The sequence below is a fragment of the Caloenas nicobarica genome, chromosome 9 (genome assembly GCF_036013445.1).
Source record: "Caloenas nicobarica isolate bCalNic1 chromosome 9, bCalNic1.hap1, whole genome shotgun sequence".
In the NCBI taxonomy this organism is placed as follows: domain Eukaryota; kingdom Metazoa; phylum Chordata; class Aves; order Columbiformes; family Columbidae; genus Caloenas; species Caloenas nicobarica.
The window spans coordinates 12,259,093-12,279,124 of NC_088253.1; the positions used below are offsets into that span (position 1 = coordinate 12,259,093).

The following is a 20,032-nucleotide window of genomic DNA, read 5'->3' on the forward strand; positions in this document are numbered from 1 at the left end:
AACTCTAGCTAGATTTAGTAATCATGATCATTACTAGATTTAGTAATCATGTCCCTAAGAACCTCGTCTAAACACCTTTTAAACTCCTCCAGGGATGGTGACTCCACCACTTCCCTGGGCAGCCTGTTCCAATGCCCGACAACCCTTCCTGTGAAAAAATTTTTCCCTAATATCCAATCTAAACCTCCCCTGGTGCAACTTGAGGCCATTTCCTCTCGCCCGATCACTTGCTACTCAGGAGAAGAGACCAACACCCTCCATGCTACAACCTCCTTTCAGGCTGTTGTAGACAGCGATGAGGTCTCCCCCCTCAGCCTCCTGTTCTCCAGGCTGAACAACCCCAGCTCCATCAACCGCTCATCAGACTTGTGCTCCAGACCCCTCACCAGCTTCATCACCTCCTCTGCACTCTCTCCAGCACCTCCATGTCTTTCCTGCAGCGAGGGGCCCAAAACCGAACAGGATTCAAGGTACAGTCTCACCAGCACCAAGTACAGGGGGACAATCACCTCCCTTGTCTTCTTCGTCAAAATTCAACAAAATTAGCAAAAAGAAGAAAAAGGATTTTGAAAGAATTTACCATTTTTGTCACTAACATCAGCAGTTACTCTAATTAAAGGGCAATACCCCACACTTCATTTGCCACATACTTCAGAATACAGTAGCTAATTTAAGTTTAAAGATGGATTAAAACAAAGCAAAACATGTTTAATCAAAAAGCACGCTCTCTTTAAGAGAGCACATACCATACTAATTTTTGCCAGCTAATAGAGCAGGCCAATCCACATCAAACAAATTCTGACTGGATACCCAGTGACTAAACACTTCAACTTCAGATTTTATCTTTGATACTGAATAGTTCTGGAAAAAAAAGAAAGAATACGCAGCAAAATGGAACATTCAGAAAAAAACCAGAATCAAAGTCAAACTACGATTTCAGAAATGACACACAAAAAATACTGTCCATAACATGGCTTCGTTTTACAATATTACACAGAATCACAGAATGTTAGGGATTGGAAGGGACCTCGAAAGATCATCTAGTCCAATCTCCCTGCCGCAGCAGGAACACCTAGGTGAGGTTACACAGGAAGGCGTCCAGGCGGGTTTTGAATGTCTCCAGAGAAGGAGACTCCACAACCTCTCTGGGCAGCCTGTTCCAGTGTTCCGTCACCCTCACTGAGAAGAAGTTTCTTAAATTTAAGCGGAACCTCTTGTGTTCCAGCTTGAACCCATTACCCCTTGTCTTACTGTTGGTTGTCACCGAGAAGAGCCTGGCTCCATCCTCGTGACAACCACCCTTTATATATTTATAAACATTGATAAGGTCACCCCTCAGTCTCCTCTTCTCCAAGCTAAAGAGACCCAGCTCGCTCAGCCTTTCCTCATAAGGGAGATGCTCCACTCCCTTAATCATCTTTGTGGCCCTAGCATGTAATGAAGCCCACTTCTTATGTCAACATATGCCTCATAACCAAAGATGACACGGAATACAATTTTAGAAAAAAAATTAAAGCTCTAAAAAAACTTAGCCATTTCAAGCAGGATCAATATCAAGGATTAACGCTACATGTTACCTGGCAAAGCTTTAATTTTTAGATTTTCCAATATAAAATCTCCAATGCTCTTGCCACTATTTTTAATATAACACTCTAAAATTTTTATTCTTTTAAAATAAATGGTTCTGCAATATTCTCTAGAAATACTGTAGTACAAGCCCACACGATTAGACTGATTTTCTAAAAATACAAACAGCTCTGGATTGTGCCACCAACATGACGCTGAAGGAGCCAAAAACTCTTGCACACCAATCACTGCTCTGGGCATCTGCTACTTGGCACATGGAGCTTGTTGTTTTGCTGATAACAATCCTACACTGACTCTTCTCTATACCAGACAGCACCGCTTCTCCAAGGTTATCGTGCCCATCTGAGCAGGCACAGCTCAAAAAAAAAGAGGAGTGTTTATTGCATACAGCATTAGAAATAAACTATGTACTGAAGAGGCACTTGGAGCAATGAACTCTAATCATCACATGTTACTTATGTACTCCCAAGCTCAGAATTAATAATTAATAAACTTCAGAGCAATTCTACCTTAAATCTTCATTTTATCCCTTAAGAAATTATAAAACACATTTCCCTGTAACGCATCCTTGTAAGGAAAGTATTAGTTGTGTACACTTAGGTTTGACTTAACCCAAACCAGTTCAAGTGAGGGCATGACCGTCCAGCAGTTGCCTGGGCTGTGGCAGCCCAAGTCTATTGACGTGTTTATCAGAAAGGCTGGGGGAAAACCTCAATTGCTTCAGTTTATGATAGAGATTCTGGACACAAATTGGAGGCTGTGTTTTGGAAACAGGCACAATAGCTGACTATTAACGGGAACATTAGCATCGCAGAGTGGATCGGGACACCTGAACACTTGTTGGTCAAGGGTACAGAGAAAGGAGAACATTCCCATGCGTACAATTTATCTGTAAAACTTTTGTACTTCAAGCAAGATTCCAACTAAACGTGTTACTATTTTTCTTGCAATAAAAACATATTTCACCCTTCTCTAAGACGATCCACCCTGCTAGGGCTACAGGTAATACTTTCCTGTTAACTGCCCATTCTTTATCTCACAATGAATGCTGTAACAAAAAAATGAAATCTGAATTAATCACCACATCAGAAAAAGCCATCCTCCCGCAGAAACTTCCCTTTTCATAAACACAATAAAAATCTCAGTCTTTAACACAAAATATTTTCTCTTTGAAACATCAGGGTAATCTTGTCCTCCTACACATTTGCAAACTTGCCAGAAGCCTCTTTCCAATTAACTACAAGTAATGTGAATCTTCTATAAAAACACACTAGTGCTGCTTTCACTGGACATCCCGCTCAGAGATGAATCTAACTTCGTTTGTAATTATAAAAGCTAACTACTCTGAACACACGAAATGAAAGTGAAATACATTATAGAATCAAACCCATTACTTACTCGGCTACATTACTTAAAAGCATTGTGTAAATGCTGCAGCATGAGCCAAAGCAGCCTGCCAAAGGCCATGGCTCATCCAGTGACCAAGTTCATTAAAAAAAAAAAAACCAACAAAACACAAAACGAAACAAAAAAGTGTTAACACTGTAAGAAAAATGCTCCATTTTCTCTGCATTTAAAATTTACAAAATAAATAATTTGAGACAGGCTATATAAGTTAGGTAGTGAATGAATACGACTTTTTCTGCCCAGAATATCACTTGATTGACATGGCCATAAAGCAGACTGACGTGATCACAAGCGTGCCTCCAGAGCGTCCCACCGCGAACACAGACAGACTGAAAGTCAGCCTTGATCTCAGCTACCCCAGCTTATTTTCTGAGGGACCTCAGCGCAGGTTTAGCAATAACCATTTTCTCCTGTTCTCCCACAGAGCTCTGTAACTACAATGAAAACATCTTTCTAACCAAATTTATCTCCATCACCTGACTACCCCCCATCACCGCCTGCTGAGTTAGCTAATCATCACACAGCTCACCAAGGCTCAAAGACCCAAAATGTCACTTCTCCAAAGCTTTCTATCATCCTCCCTCTGCCATACCACACATCCAAGATAAAACTGGTGCCTTGCCTTACCACACTGGCTATACACACTCTCTTGGGAAGAGGGAAGAAGAACAAAGACCCTCCAGCCCTCCTGGGAAGCCTCCATGCAGACACCATCTGAGGGTGCAAAGACTCACGCTGCCCCAAGTGACTGAGACCCAAAGCTGGAGCAGAGAAAACCCTCACTCCCCAGCTGCTGAAGCTTTGCTCTTGCTTTTTGACATAAGTCACCAATGTTACCTCAGAAAACCAGGAGACAGGATCTATCTAGGCCTGTGTCTGCCTCCTATGACTGTCATTACAGGACCAGCTAAAAACACAAACCAAAAAAAAACCAACACCCACCAACACAAAAAACCCCAGTATCGTATCAGACTACAGGTCTCTGCCAACGAAACCCACGCTGCCATTTAGCCAACACAGAAGGCGACCCTCACTTTTGAGTCATACCTCTTCTCGTGGTTTAGGGTGATGGGTTTTGGCAAGTTTTTCCACAAGCAGAACTTTCAGATTGGTTTACCGAGGCAAAATGACAAGTTGAATGCGGTGGAGATCTCCTCTTAGAAGAATTACTGCTCCCTCCCATAAATGACACAGCTACAGCTTTCTCGGGCAGAGTCAAGAGAGAAAGTTTCCTCTAATGGATGAAACAAACCTTGTCATCTGTTTTTCTCTGCACTGAGTACTTTGGACAGTTTTCTGTTCCAGCCCATTTCCTCCATATCCTAAGATTTGTATAACTCTATTACTACCTTTCTTTTTTTTAACAGTCACTTTTAGTATCCCTTCTACTTGCACTCTTCTTGAAATAAGTACGGTAGATGCTGCGCTGATACGCAACTTTGTCACTGTGGAAACATCTGCTTATTCTACTGGATGCTTAGGTCTATGCGGAGACAGCCTAGGCTACGTGCAATGCCACCTTTTTCTTGAACAAAGGAGATGCAAGCATCTAGTCAACAAAGCAGGATCAAACAACAAGAGCTCCAGCATTAACTGAGGAAAGGTCTGGGTCTGCCCAGTGTGTGCAATACAGGTCCAACTCCGTGACAGAGCAAACCTGCCCCTGCCCTTCATCCCTCATCTCCCACCACCACACCATGCAAAGGCAGAAGAAAAACTATCCAAGAACAGGATTAAATATGAGATGTGTTTCCCAAGAATTATATTTTTTGCTTTTTGTCTTAAATAAACTGGCAAACTGCCGTCCAGTTCTACTGCCCGGGACGTTGAGGACTGCAAAGATAACTCATGTACAGTGTGAGGCTACTGCACTTCCACTGAACAGCAACGAACCCCCAAATAAAGGCTCGATTCAGAGGGAAGGAGCCCCTCACTGGAAGGGGATGAAGCGACCACAATTTAGGGCTATTTAATTCCTGAAAGAGGGCCTCTACACTGGGATCCCATGTCCTCTAATTTACCACATTAGCCTCCCACCATCATTGTATTCATCTCAACTTTCCTGTAAATTCCCCTGGAGAAGGGCCCTTAATGAAGAAATCATCTGCTTTAGGGCTATGTAAATGGCTTATATTTACATCACTTTCTTGGCAACACAGGCACGCACTGTATTTCCCCAAAATGGAGAAAATGTGCTATGACAGGCACCAATGCTGAAAGAGAGCTTTCAGGGGGTTGCTAATGATGTATTTTTCCTGTCAGAACATGTTTGATTATTTTCTTCAAAAATAAAACACAACAACTTTGCACTAACAATAAAAAAGACAGTTCTGCAACGAAAACAAAGTAAAAAAATTAGTTTTCCTGTTTATCTAAGAAGTTACCACAGAAAGCCTTATTGTGCGGTTAAGTGACATAATTACGCATGATTTCCAAAAAACCACAAAATGGTCAGCATTTTTTCTGCCTGAAAAATACCCACAGAATTTTCGTAAGAATGTCACACTACCAAGACATTTTTACATCCAGACTGTTTAAATTAATGGCACAGCACAATATATACGCACAAAATAGAGAAGAAATAAATTGCTTTTACACCACTTAAAGTATCTGAAGACATTGAACTTTTTTGAATTAAAATCTAGATTTATTGTTCTCATTTACTTGGCCCAGCAGTCTCAACTTAATGTATGAAACCAAGTGGGTCTCATTCCTTGCAAAACACATGCATTTCCCACATCTAAACCAGCTGACACAGATATGAATATTTGGGATCATATGGCTTAAACACAGTCCTGCTTCTCCAGCAGGAAACCATCTTTTACCCGAAACAGAATGACTGATTTCCCGCCTGTTCCTAGTCTGCATCCTTAAAAGAAATGTGTCACTAACTCTGGTAATTGGACTGCAAGGAGCCTTAAATCACAAATGAGTATTAAACTTTCCTGACAATACAGAAAACTTAGGAAAACTATGCTGGCCAGAGAAGAAAGCTTAAGAAACACCAGAGATTCAGCACTCTGGAGAAACTAAATTGTGTTCTAATGGCACAAAATACGACACTGAACAAATCCAGAGAAACTCAACCAGACCTCTGAATTCAACTCTGATTTGGTTTTGGTGGTGACAATAGAAATAATAGCAGAATATTTAAATTTCAGATCTTCAGTGCACCTCTAGGGTTTTACATGTAGCTGCAATCCTTACGTTTTCATTATTTCTTAGTTCACTTTTGAATACAACATGGCAAGACTTCAGAGCATTCAATATTATGCAGTCTTTATTAAATCAGATGATCTTTTGCCACGTCCAATAGTTTTCTATAATCCTGGAAAGATTCAGCTACTACTGACTTCCCTTTCTCAACTTAGGCAAAAGACTAATCCTATACACAGAACATATTTTTGAGGTCAGAAACATTTTTATGGCATATTATGGAAAAGGGTCACATTTAAGAATAAGGGTAATCAACTCTCTAAGTTAACAACAGAATGACAGTTGTTTTGAAACACCAGGTACATCAAAACTAACATGCAAAACCACCCTGGAATTAACTGAAAACTAACATGCTAAAAAAATGGAATTAACTGAAAATTAACTGGACTGAACTAAGGTGAACAGAAGATATTCTGAACTGGCTAAAATAGAAATGCATCCATTTTAAAAGTTAAATTAATCATAGAGTCTAGAAGAAAAAAAAAGCTGCAGACATAGTGACTTATTTCCTGCTAACTATGCATTAGTACAGCTTGGACACACCTATACAACAAATATCCTTATCTGCTAGATAAATGCAAAACCAATTCCAGTACAAATACCATTAAACTAATAGGATTTCACAGTACAGAACCTGTTACTGCTAAATAATCTTTTTCATGTTACATTTATACTGTCTCCAGAATAAATCCATTTTAGCATTCAAAGTAATAACTGAACACACAGAGAGAAGCCCTGGTTTGCACACCTCACCAACCCCACTCTCAGCCCCATCTCCATCAGCATCTGGCCCACCCTTATTTTGGACCTGTAAGAAGTTGCTCATTCCTGCTTCGCGTAACTTTGCAGACCTGACTGTGAGTTTGTTTATTTACTCACACCCAACCAAAATGCAACCATCTTCCTAACAAAACAAAAACCAACCAAACAACATCGCTCTGATTTAGGTGTGTTTCAGTTTTCATCCAGCCAAGCAGATGGCCAAAAGAACCGCTGAACAAAATTTGAAGCCAAGGCACATTGCGACGAGGTATTTGGTTTAGGCGCATTAAATTTCCTCGCAGAAGCCTGAATGAGGTTCAAACATGCCTTCCAGATTAGACAAAAAAGGAATTTAACATGCCACCTGCCCCATAAACAAAAGCCCGTCAGTTGTTTTGTAGCAATCCCATCCTATCGGAGCATTCATTTGAAGCTCATGCAGGGAGCCATGCTTTAAACAAGGGCAAACAACACATGCAAAATGCCATCAGCTTCTCCCACAGGAACCTGTGCCTCCAGTCCCCAGAAACTACAATTCATGTGCATCATAATTCAAAATATTTTCATAAGCAACAGGTCCTGCAAGATAATATTTAACAAACTTCCAAAGTTATACATTCCTAACTTTCCCATGTATACGTATTAATCACTTAATTCCTATGCAACCCAGTGAAATGAACAACCCATAAATGGGAAGGCTTATTCTGTATCTACAGTACACTGAATTGTACCAATGGCTTCAGCAAGTGCACATAAACCAGTAAATTATAGGAGGCAGGGTTTTTTTCTCTCCTTTTTCTCCATTTCCTGATATTTGAGGCTTAATTTTCCCATTCATTGTCTCACGTTCATTTTGACACACATTTGCAAGCACAGTGTTTTGTAACCATCTCTCTCTCATTCCCAAATGCCACCAGTACCGCTTGGTGCAAGACACAGCAGGTTCCTCAGAAGGAGCTGCAACTCGGAGGTCAGACAGTCAAATCCTCTCAACGGCCACCTCGAGCAGCCTGGGTGTACCCACACCTATGCCAGCGGAGCAGAGAGGGACACACCGCAATGCAAAGGGAGCTCTTGCACACTAACCCCTGCAATACGTCCACATCAGACACCAGAATTAAACTACACACATACCACAAAAGTGGAAATTATTAAACACTAAAACTACCCAACCTTCTTCAAGTCTAATTTTATCATAATTTGACTAGCATTTGCATATCATGCTCTTTGACATGCTAGGCAAGAGTAGGTCAGAAAAATATCACACATTTCTTCAGTGCTTTACTAAATATAATTTTATATACACTGAGTCCTCTGCATCTTCCTCAGCCACTTCCAGCTGCACGTAGTGGGGGCAGAATGCTGAGAGAGAGGAGAAGAAAGTAATTTTCCACTAGTCCCATTTGCTGCTAGTCCTATTTATGCAGGCTTTACTACAATAGTAACACACAGTAAAAACTGACTATAGGAAACAGAAGGGGAAAAAAAATCATCTAGTTTAACAGCCAAGTTCAAGAAAAGTTTAGTAGCCCTCAGTCACCAAGGCAGGGGAAGATACAACTTCCTTAAAAACCATTGGCAACTCTTGTTTGTCTTAAGGACTAATTTAACAGTGCCACTGCAACCACCAGTTTTGTATCAGCATTTACTAGTTTGTTAATAACAACCATGCAGAATGCTCAAGCGAATATGTCCAGGAGAGGTGCATCTCAGCACATTGTCCAAGTTCCCATCTTCCAGCAATGGTACAGTACCCTCTCCGGTCCATTTCCCAGTAGCTTATATTAAGTCAAGATGTAAGAACTCGTAACTTATCATAGCTTTGCTATTTAAACCAAATGGATAAATACAGTTAACCTATTTTTGTCTTCAGGCTGCGCACACGTTTTATATGGTACATCCACATGCTCTTTGCTGGAACACAGTAAGCTACTGAGATTGTTTGTATGATTTTTAAACCAAGTAGGAAAAAAATGGCTATTGCTTCACTACTTCTCTACTCAGCTCCTAAAATATATATAAATAAATAAATAAATAAAAATTCAACACTTCTGACCTGGCTTCATGTTCCCATCCACGCTCATGAGCCAACCTGTGTTGGAAACCAGGCTAGTCAAAACAATATTAAAACGCAGTACTGTAAATCTGTAACAAACAGTAGGATAAATTAATTGTGTTCAAGAAGTAAAAGTGTACTCGTAAAATCTGTCAAGTATTTGATCTGCACAGCCTCCTGTTTAACTAGTCTGTCAGGCTATTTTTAAAAGTGAAAGTTCTGGTTTAAGACTATCAGAATCAGTCTGTATACTTTAAAACCTCATTTAATCCCAATTATGAGTAAACATCAAACATCCCACAAATACTAAAACAAGAAAGGAATTTTAATGAGAAAACATTCAAGAACTTGAAGTAGTCCTAAGGAATCCATTAAAGTTTTTTGGGTTTTTGTTTAAAGGAAATGGTGCAAAATGTCCTTGCAATCCCAACGTTCCCAAGATCGCAATCTGAAGGCCCCCTTAGATGCCATGCCTTAAAAGGCAAAAAGAGTCTAGACATAGTGGTAAAACAGAACATTAGAAAAATAGATGTAGGCCAGAACATTAAAGAGCGCTGCCAGCTGTACTGGGGAATGCACGAAACCTTCAAGCCCGTCTTGCTGTACAGACTGCCTTAGAAGCATTATACAGTAGTGTCTCATCCAAAATAGAAGAGTCTCCTCAAATTTTCATTGCATAACTGCAAATCCACCTACTCGTGATTTTATAACTGAAGAACAAATCTGCCTGAAGACTGCAAACAAACTTGGGACACTGCAAAGAGAGGGCTACAAAATATTGTTAACAACACAAAAGCCCTAAGACTCTGGCAACAGTGCTTTAGCCTTCTCAGTCACGATTCTTACTGTACTGCCACCGCAAACTAAACATAGTGAACATCCCAAAGAGTTAGGACACTATTCCATAATTATGGAAGAGCACTCTTCCCAACATTCTTTAATGATGTTACTAAGTGACAACACCATTCAAAATTAGAAGATCCCAATGTTTAATAAAAGGTTTCATTTACATTAAATAAAAAGCTTCTAAGCATTAAATGCAACGATCACTTGCTTTTAGAAGAGTATATGATCAAACAACTAAATAATTTATTCGCAGCATTCAAGTGACAATATCAGCTCCTAGCATGAAAATAATTTCATAAGACAAAAAGTTACTGAAGGTTATTAAAGACTTGTAGAACTTAAGTGTTTCACAATATTCACAACCGCACTTGTTGCTTTCTTTCATGAACATTTCAGTTTAAAACGTACAGAAGTACAGAAAATTACTAATACAGAAATGTTTGTAGTTGATTCATAAAACAATTTTGCAAAAAGTTGCCAGAACACCCCAAGAGACTGTTATGAGTAGTGCTGCATCACCAGAAGATTTATAGCATTTGTAAATAACAATGTTTAGCTTAAGTGAAAGTTACAGCAGAAGTATCACCATATGCAACTCCAGATCTAAGTACAGGATGTATTTCTACATACCAGGCACACGGCTGCTGGGTTTTCAAACTATGCCGTAATGAAGGGAACTATCATGAACAAATTCAGCTCAGTTACAAGCTGAACACTTTGTGAATGTACATACAAGCTAAAGAAAATTTAAACAAGTGTCTTACAAGACATTATTCAAGCATCAACATTTGAATATCAAGTTATACATTAGAAGAAGTTTAACTGCAGACAATGCTGCAGACACTTGTTTGGGGAAAAACGCATCATAGTCTTCCACAAGCTAAGGCATTAAATACCAGAGCCTTTATTACAATTACCTAAATACAATAGTCAGAAATGTGATACTCACACTTCCCAGCCCAATTTGCACACAGAGAGGTTAAAACATTAAAAGTGGCTCTGCTCACCTGCAATCACATTTCAGGCATTAAGCCATTCTAACAACAGATTGCAGCGCCAGTACAGTTTTTATCCTGGACATCTACTAAATAAAACAATGCTTGAGACTTGTCACTGTAAAGACGGCATTACTGGATTTGCGCTGTTGCACAGTGCGCAGGCTTCTCAGTTCAGGTGAGTGCTACATCAGCTCCAAGACTTCTCTGCCCATAGTATTATCTTTGGCCCATCCTCCCTCTACTCACGGTTGTACATTCTTACACCTACTCTACATCAGGTTGGTATTATCCAGCTTTTGCTTTCCTACTCCCATATTCTGAAGAGTTGACCGTGTAAGTTCCAGAGTAACTCAAACATTACTTCCATGTCTTGGAAGCAACTGACCACACAAATCATCTGAGAATTAGCTGACTTTTTGTCCAGTTCTAATTTAGAAATAGCAACTACTACCACTACAGAGTAACAGCAGCTGATCCGCTGTTGAGATATCGATTCATCGTGCATCTAGTCCTCTTCATATGCAAAATTTCAGTACAAAATTATTTGTTGAGGTCTAGAAGCAAGGCAGGTATTACTGAAATACAATTTTGAGCACACAATGATGACTACCAAAGAGTGTGCAAGTTGATTTGACAAAATGATGTATTAACTCACATCAGAAATAACAGATTCCTCCTATACTGGTTATAAGAAAAACACAACCTCTTACATTTCTAGTCCTTCTCCTTGTCTTCTTATCTCCAGATCATAATTAAATCACTAGGGAGGCTCATCAACAAAAGACATCACTGGAAAAACTACAAGAAAAGAAGTTAGTTTTACAAATAATAATGCCATTAGAACTACATTTCTTACTGTAGCATCAACAATTAGCATAGTGTATCTATTACGATTACACTGGTTCATAATGGGTGAGAAAAAATACAGGGTACTTATTACAGAGATTACAGAAATCTCTTCTGAAAGCAGAATTTAAAACTATCCACCATCTTAGAGAGAAATTTATAAAAGGAATTTGGAGTTTACTGACAGTAGGACACCAGTTTATGTCCAGATGGTACTTAAGAGACACCATGAAAGAGACCAAAACCCACTCACCTTTCTGCGGGGAGACAACCACAGTCTTTTCTTTAGTTACACACAGGAACAATAAAAAAGAAAGCTAAACAGAGTTATCTCATCATTCTTCCCTCTATGGTAAATGTCAGCAATGCAGATCTACAACCATTAAAGATAAATCTTTCCAAAGAGAAATCAAGAGTTTCAGAGAAACTGAAGAGACATGGTTTATCTAAATACAATTTCGAAGCATATTTGTGATTATAAATTTGATCATTTTGATACAATATTATAGCAGTCTTAAGATCCGATGCCAAAGATCACCAGTATCTAATGTCATACTAAACATCTTCTGAAAAAGCAGCTACAAATACCACTGAGAATCAACACACAATATACAACACAAAAAGACAGATTTCTTATATAAATGCATATTTATTGTTTGTAAATTATAAGAGAATAAAAGATGGAGGATACAGTTAATCACAGAATGACTATAAATTACCAGTGCAATCCTAGGACAGAACAGGAGAGGTATTTGCAGCAGAGGCTTGAAAAGTGATTTCATACACACTGGTAAAACACCCCGAAAGGGGTCACCCTACTATTCGGGTTGTGCCTGGTGAAAAACGATCACCTCGGTCAGACCGTGTGCGTGGAAAGGCTGCAGATGGTCCCACGACCAGAGAGCCCCTCTTACGAGGGGAGCCCAAAGCAGTTTTGTCTTGCCTTGTGCAGCAAGGAGGCAGCTGGCTGAGCGCAGACGGCTGGTTTGGAGTGCACAAAGGAGTAAGGAGCAGTTCTGGGAAGTGGCAATGTTAATGCAAGAACAAAGGGCTATAAATTTTCTAGAATTAAGTTCACACTAGAGATGAGGAAGGTTTATACACCTCCAAAGTGAACAGCAAATAAACGAAAGGTGAAACTATCACTTATGAAAAAAGATGTCAGGTCTCAGGCTGCCTGTGACACCAAAGCTGCCTTAGAAGGCTCAAACGTCTCCTGCAGTGCTCTGCTTCTCACCGAGACTACGCGAGGCTTTACCGATGACCTGACCACTGCGGAATGACTGTACCATGCAGAGAACATCACCTACTGACCTTTACTGGGTACAGTCTTATTTTCTGTACCTTAATTAACACCCCATTTACATAAAACCAAACTTTACAATAACTAATGTGAAAGAAATCTTGATTTATTCACACTGTATTCAGTGGCCAACTGGTAACCTCTATGATTCACACAATGATAACTGCCTGTAAAGCACCCAACTCCTCACTCTAACCACCTGTAAGTGAAGCAGATCAGGAATCACAAGAGAGACCCAGGGAAAAAGGAACGGGGAAGAATTAGATATGCCCTAAAATGTGACACACCGGACTGGGGCGGGAGGCTGGGGATAACATCTAATCCTCCCCTCCAGCAGTGATCGGAATGGGATGCCGAGCTGAAGGCACAAGAAGGCAGCAATAATTAAATATGAGATTACCGAACACCTCATAACAGCTTTCAACTGGATTCTAATAGTTAGTAATTAGCTTATTCCTTCTAACATAAATGTTATTACTCTTTTTTAAAATGTAATTAACAATGGGGATTCTCTATAATCCTATTCAGGCACGTATTACTGGCTTTTTGAATTGTTTTCTTCATTGCAATAGATCTTGATAGCAAAGAATTTTACTGTAGTCCTGGCCTTAACCAATTTCTGGATCTGGAAATGTATAATGACAGTAAGCCACAAAACAACTATTTCCAACATTCAGCTACTCTCCACCAATGAAGATGGAACTTCTTATTCTGAAAATTGTGAACATATGAACTGCTATTCCCACCAGATTTCATTTAGCTCAAAATCTTGACTCTACTGACAAGCAATAGTATATGCTATAGAGAAGAAGACAAGAGCTGCATGCAGCGATGCTTCCCAGTACACTCATCAGCAACTTGTAGCTCAGAGACCTCCCAAGCAGAAGTATTATCTTCTTTAAAAAGAGTCTCTGGTGGAGTTTTGTAGTATTTGGAACAGACACATGAAGAAACTAAAGTCTAGGGCTGTCCAAGCCACAGAGGCCACCACTAACCACCACAAATGCCATCCTCTTTTAAGCTAGCACGGGATAAGGGTTTTCTGACACTTGCAACTTCCATCAGAAGGTCACAGAAACTGGCCAGGCACAATTTTTCTTATCAGTTGTCCCAATTGTTAAAGGTGACATATGCTACTTTAAACCAAGTGCCTGTGAAAACCTAGTGGGATCCCGGTGAGAACCAACCAGGCTCCACATAACTTACCTGGTGATCTGATGAACAGCCCTCCCCAAGCTGCAGTTCCCAAAGAAACAGAGAAGCAGACAACAGGCAGTCAGGATTCACCACCAAAATTTCAATGGAAAATATATGTCTACGCTCAGCTTTAACAATACTAAGATCCTTGAAGGTGCAGTATTATAACAATCAAAGAAAAACGATAATGCATTTCAAAAAGCTGAAGCAAAAAATAAAGTGACGAGAAGAAAAACAACAAAACACCCAAAACAAAACACACACGGAGGCAATTTAACAGTTTCCAGCAAAGAGGTGGTACCCGCTAACCAGCCCATTTCTTCTGGATCACAGCAATGGGCCCCTCCTGATTCCTCACACAGCAAACACTTTTCTTCCGCAAGCACACTCAGAAAAAGGAGAGACTCTAATTAGGAAATTCAAGGGAATGGGGAAGAAGTAGTGAAATGAAAAAAAATCATTTAAGGATATCCACAGGAAAGTTTTACAGGGATATCTGTTTGATTATTGTACAATAATCTCCATGGGAAGTATTAAAGCCCCCAAAAGCATGAGAAACGTTAAACCATGCCAGAGAGTAATGAAAATAAACTCCGAAGAGCTTTTCTGCTCTGGTCTCCAAGGACAGCTATCATCTCACATCTGCCGTATGGCTAGACACTGCTCCATCTAAATGCTGGAAAGTCAGATGAGACAATTTCCACCTAGGTTTCAATTTCCCCAAGGGAAAAGCATTTATTTGGTTAGAACATCAGTGTACTGGGTTCTCCCTGACTTCCATTTCAAGCTCAAATTCTCATTAAAATAAAAAAAAAAAGGCATAAAACCAAAGATGAGAATTCCATACTACTTCAAGTGTTCCCCGCTGCATTCATTTCCCTTCACAACGTTCACTTTCCATCTGCCTGATGACACCCCATCAGGTGTCTCAGCCACCCCAGTAGCCCTGAAAACTCCTTTGCTGATAGGATCCAACACTCACCACCTTCCTTCTAGCTTCTTTAAAAGAGGCTCACGGCTCCGGCCCCAGTTACAGCAGATGTTTCCTCACAGATCCAAGTAAACACACATACGACTATTTCAACAGAACAATAACATACAGGCTAATGAGCTACTTTCCAAGAAGCTCACCTACCTATCAATAAAACTTTCAAAAAGAGGAACATTGGTTCAAAACTAAGCTGTTCCACAGGGGTTCTTTTTATTACTTCCTCATATTGAATATTACTGACCATTAGCAGGCAGATATATATATATATATGTACTACCTGACTGTTCAACTTAACCCTAAATAGTAAAATACAGTCTTCTTAGTACACATACCCAATTTAAGATTGACAAAAAACACATAACGCTATTCAACCTTTTCTGAGAGTCAAGAGAAAGCAAGCCACAATAAGACTCAGAAATAAGCTGTACAAAACTATACATGAATCATTATCATAACCCATTACATCTGTGCACCTTTTAAAGACATTTTAGGGCATATTCTCTTGAAATATTAATGACTTAAAACTATTCACCCTTCTAGCAGCACTTAAATTACTCCACACAGCTAAAATGTTATACTGCTTTCCATCTTGTAACAACTCCTGTAACAACATTTTGAATCAATAAAGACAAATCTACAACAAAATAACAGAGCCCTACAATCACCTATTTTCAGACACTTTTTTTTTTTACCCTACTCCCTATTTATTCTGCTTCTGACAATCATAAATGGGCATCTGGAAGAAGAGCCAGTTAAGTCATAAAGCCCAACAGTTATCCTTCATATACACAACTATGAACTAATTTGCGGAAAGTCCTTCAACTGAAGATTAGAAAAAACAGCAATGTTTGTCCTGACCTGATACTTTTGTCTGCCAATCATATATGTATTTTAAGACAAATCCTGATGCTAAATGAAGCATATGCCTCGTAATCTTTCCTGTGGCGTTCTTTTTACTGGAATACATTTAGAGACCTTTTATCTTAACCAATACTTGTATTTTTTTAAGTTGTCTTGTATGCAATAAAGGAAGTTCCTCTTTGCTTTTAACAGCTGGAGTTCTATACTATGGAGTTTGATACAAAAATACTGTAGAAACTAAAATGTAAAAGTATTACTAAACAATACAATTAAAATCATTATACTTAGCAAATAGGCAAATTAAGTGCACTATGGAATGTGTTCTTTTTTTCTTTTCCAAAATGGCTCAGTTTTCTATCGGTTTGCAAAATTCAGTAGTCTGCTCTACCAGTCACTACCATGGATTAGATAGAGCTCCTTTTGAGTACAATTGTGCAGAAATTAAACGTGTCGAGATGGTACGTCGGCTTCCACCCAATACCAGCCAATTTAAATCCTTGTTAACTTCTGACCCACTGGATTCATACACTCTGTAGGAACCATGTGCAACAGCTCAGATGACTCTTGTTAAAAAGGCACAAAATATTACTCTGTTCCCCTGAAGATACTAATTTGCACATGTACATCTTCCTAATGATGTACTGGAAGTAGTGACGTCTTTGTTCAACAGACAAGAAAATTTCCCTATCTGTAACTCCAGCACAGTGTGGTTTTCCCCCATCTTTCTTTACAAGACTTAAAAATTAACAGGTGTACTCCATATAACTTTGGAAATTGATCCAACCAAATCAATGCTTAATAATAACAGATTCGCTTCCTCATGATCAGTAATCACTCATTTTAATCACAAGCTTTTAACGCAACTTGCCATAGTTACTAATGTACTACAGAAAGGATTGGCAGTAGGAACAGAAACAAAAATCCCGAGGGCAGATTATTTCAGTGTATCAGGCAGCACCACCCCAGGATTTCTACCACATGGACAGTGTTTAACAGTTCAAAGGCAGGTAGATGTTGCACAGCGATGACAGATTCTTTGGCTTCAGTCCTGAGAACACATAATGCAAATCCAGCTATACTTGTTAGGACTACTCAGGTAACAAGCTCATTGCTACCACTTGCAGACCACAGGTTCTGTTCTAAACTGAGGAGATGAGAAGAAAACAAACTGAACTTCCAAATGCTGGATTTTGCTGGGTGTTCATAAAAAATGATCATAGATTCATCACTGCAGTCCTCTATAAACTTGTGTCACTCTTGAACCTGGGATGCTTTGACTGTATTTTACATGAAACCTGTACACGCAACCTTTGCCTTATGTTAACCAGCACTGGTTTCAAATGAAGTTATACATATGAAATATCAAAATGCTTCTGCCATCACGGTCCTCAAGGAGCTAATCCATTTTAAGGGAAAACAATTTGTACTACCCAGAAGAAACTACTTTAAAAGTTATTTCAAGCTTACTGCTATTTTCATAAAACACCTACTTCAAACTATCCTGAAAAACACATTTGTTGATTTAAAAAATATTAATCTCAAAGTGACTTTGAAAGTAGATCAGAGAAGACAAACATCAGCATCATCAACAGAAAAACCGACAAAATGCTTAGATGATGTTATGCATTTCGTTGCTACCTTCCTCTAAGACACGCACAGACTCCATCAAACAGTTTAGCTGTGCAAAGCACGTGAACAAACACAGCTTACGTTATATTTCAGAATGGAAAAACGTGAGTTTGGCAGGGGAGGGCGGGTGTCCAGCGTTTCTTTTCTTTTACTCTGTGCACTGAAGACAGGGGTGTCCAACTCATTTTCACCGGGGGCCACACCAGCCTCGCGGTTGCCTTCAAAGGGCCGAATGTAATTTTAGGACTGTATAAATGTAACTACTCCCGTGAATACTTCACGGGACCCCAGGTCGCCCCTCAGGGCCAGCCCAGCCGGCAGCTGCTGGCCCCGGGCCGCAGGGAACCCCCCCCCGGGCCGCAGGGAACCCCCCCCGGGCCGCGCCTCAGAGCGGGACCCGGGGCCGGACCCCGCGCTGCCGGGCAGGTCCCGGTCGCACCGGAGCCACCGCCACGCCGCTCTCCAACGCCTCTCGACGGCAAGTCCACCAGAGTGAAAGAACGTTTCGAATTTATCTACCGAGACGTTGTCCCTTTTTTCCTCACCTACAGAAATCCTGCAGTTGTGGAGGTTCTTTAACAGCCCCGCGCTCTCGGGGCACAGGCAGGCCCTGGCACGCACGCTGAGGTAAAATCTCGCACCGAAATCAACCGGCACAGCTCCAAACCCCTACAGAACCCACCGGGACGGAGGCCGAACCCGGGCCGGTCCCCGCTGCGAGGGGAAGCCGCCCCACCTGAGGCGGCCCGCCCGGACCTACCCCGGGCCACCCGAAACCCAGCGGTGCCTCGTCCGCCCGCCGGGGCCGGCAGCGGGCGGGACGGCGACAGCGGGCGGGACGGCGGCAGCGGGCGGGCAGCTCGCGCCGCTCCCGGGCCGAACGGAAGCCCCGCACGCGGCCCCTCGCACCCGGCGGCGCCGACCCGCTCGCCAGCGCTCGCCCGGGCGCCGAGCCGCGCAGCGGCGGGTGACACGGCGCTCCCGGCCCGCGGCGGCTTCCCGGCCGCCTGAAATGGAGGCCGGCTGGGCCGCCGCCAGGCGCCGCGCCCGCAGGTACGCACCTCGCCGCCGGGCCGGCAGGGCGAGCGGCACGGCCCCGCCGCCGCGGGCTGCCCTGCCCCGCTCCCCCGCTCCCCGCCCGCAGCGGCACGGGGGAAGGAGCCCGCGGGGGGTGGGGGGGGCTCTCCCGAGCGCGGCGGCCGCGGGCCCGCTCCCCGCCGGCGGTACGTACCACCTCGGCCAGCTTGATCCTGCCGAAGGTGCCCCGCAGGTAGTCCAGGTCGCAGCGGAGGCCGCCCAGCCCGCGGCGCTGGCTGACGGGCTCCGTGGTGGGCTGGTAGGGGCTGCTAGCCCCCGAGATCATGGAGGTGCTGGACGCCTCGCCGTCGAAGCCCTCCAGGTCATCGCCGTTCCTCATGGTGCCGCTGGCGCCGGTGCCGCCGCGCTGCTGAGGGGCTGGCCGCGGAGCTCCGGCCCGAGCCGCGCCGCGCTCAGCTAACGGGACGCCGGCTGCATGGCCGCCCCCGCGCCCCGTCAGGCGGAGCGGCGCGGGCAGAGCGCAGGCAGCATCGCGCTGTGCCCCGAACCGGCCGCCGCCGCCCCGGCCCCGCGCGGGAGGGGGAGAGCCGAGAGCGGAGTGCGGGCGGCCCGCAGCGCCCCGCCGGGCACGCGAGGAGCCGCCCGGGCGCGGCTGCGGCTGCCACGGGGCCGCCGGGGCTCCCTCAGCCCCGCGCCTCGGCGCCCTGCCCCGCTCCCGGCACGGCGGCTCGGCTCCCACCGCGGACGCTGCCGCCGCCGCTCCTCCCCCTGCGCTCAGCGGAAAGGGCGGAGAGAGCCCGCCCCGGAGGGCTGCGCCGCCGCCGGGCGGTGCCTCCACCGGCCCCCGCCCGCCCCGCCCCCGCGGCCGGCACCTGCCCCCGGCCGCCTCCCGGCCCCGGGCCGGCGTGCCCGCCGGGACAGAGCGGGGCGGGGCAGGCACCTGCCCCCGGCTGCTCCCGGCCGCGCCGGCGCCGAGCCGAGCCCCGCCTGGGGCGGCCGGGCCGGGCCGGGCCGGGCGGCGGCCGCGGGTCACCTTGCTGGGCTGGAGCCGGTTGGAGATCGCGGTTGTTGCTTCCCGGCGGTTCTGGCACTTCGGGAGGTTTGGGCAGCCTGCTGCGCCAATGGCTGTTTGACTTCGGGGATCATTTAGATCACTGCATTTGTTGATGCTAACACTGGGAAAGTCGTTTTGAATTGTATTCGTAACTCAGAGTTAACCCTTCGAGATGCATAAAGCAGTTCACGCTGCTCGGAATTACGCTTCGAGCTGTTGTTACAATACCGCACCCACAGTA

General features: G+C 43.2%; 1 protein-coding gene across 1 annotated transcript in view; it reads right to left on the bottom strand.

The window, feature by feature from the left end:
• The window catches only part of CMTM4 (CKLF like MARVEL transmembrane domain containing 4), a 42,429-nt gene extending 22,929 nt beyond the window's left edge, over positions 1–19,500 (bottom strand). Inside the window, exon 1 of the mRNA XM_065640759.1 lies at positions 18,931–19,500. Coding sequence (XP_065496831.1) covers positions 18,931–19,116 — 186 coding nt within the window. The 5' untranslated portion in view covers positions 19,117–19,500. The remainder of the gene's footprint in view (positions 1–18,930) is intronic.
• Between the last annotated feature and the right edge of the window lie 532 nt (positions 19,501–20,032).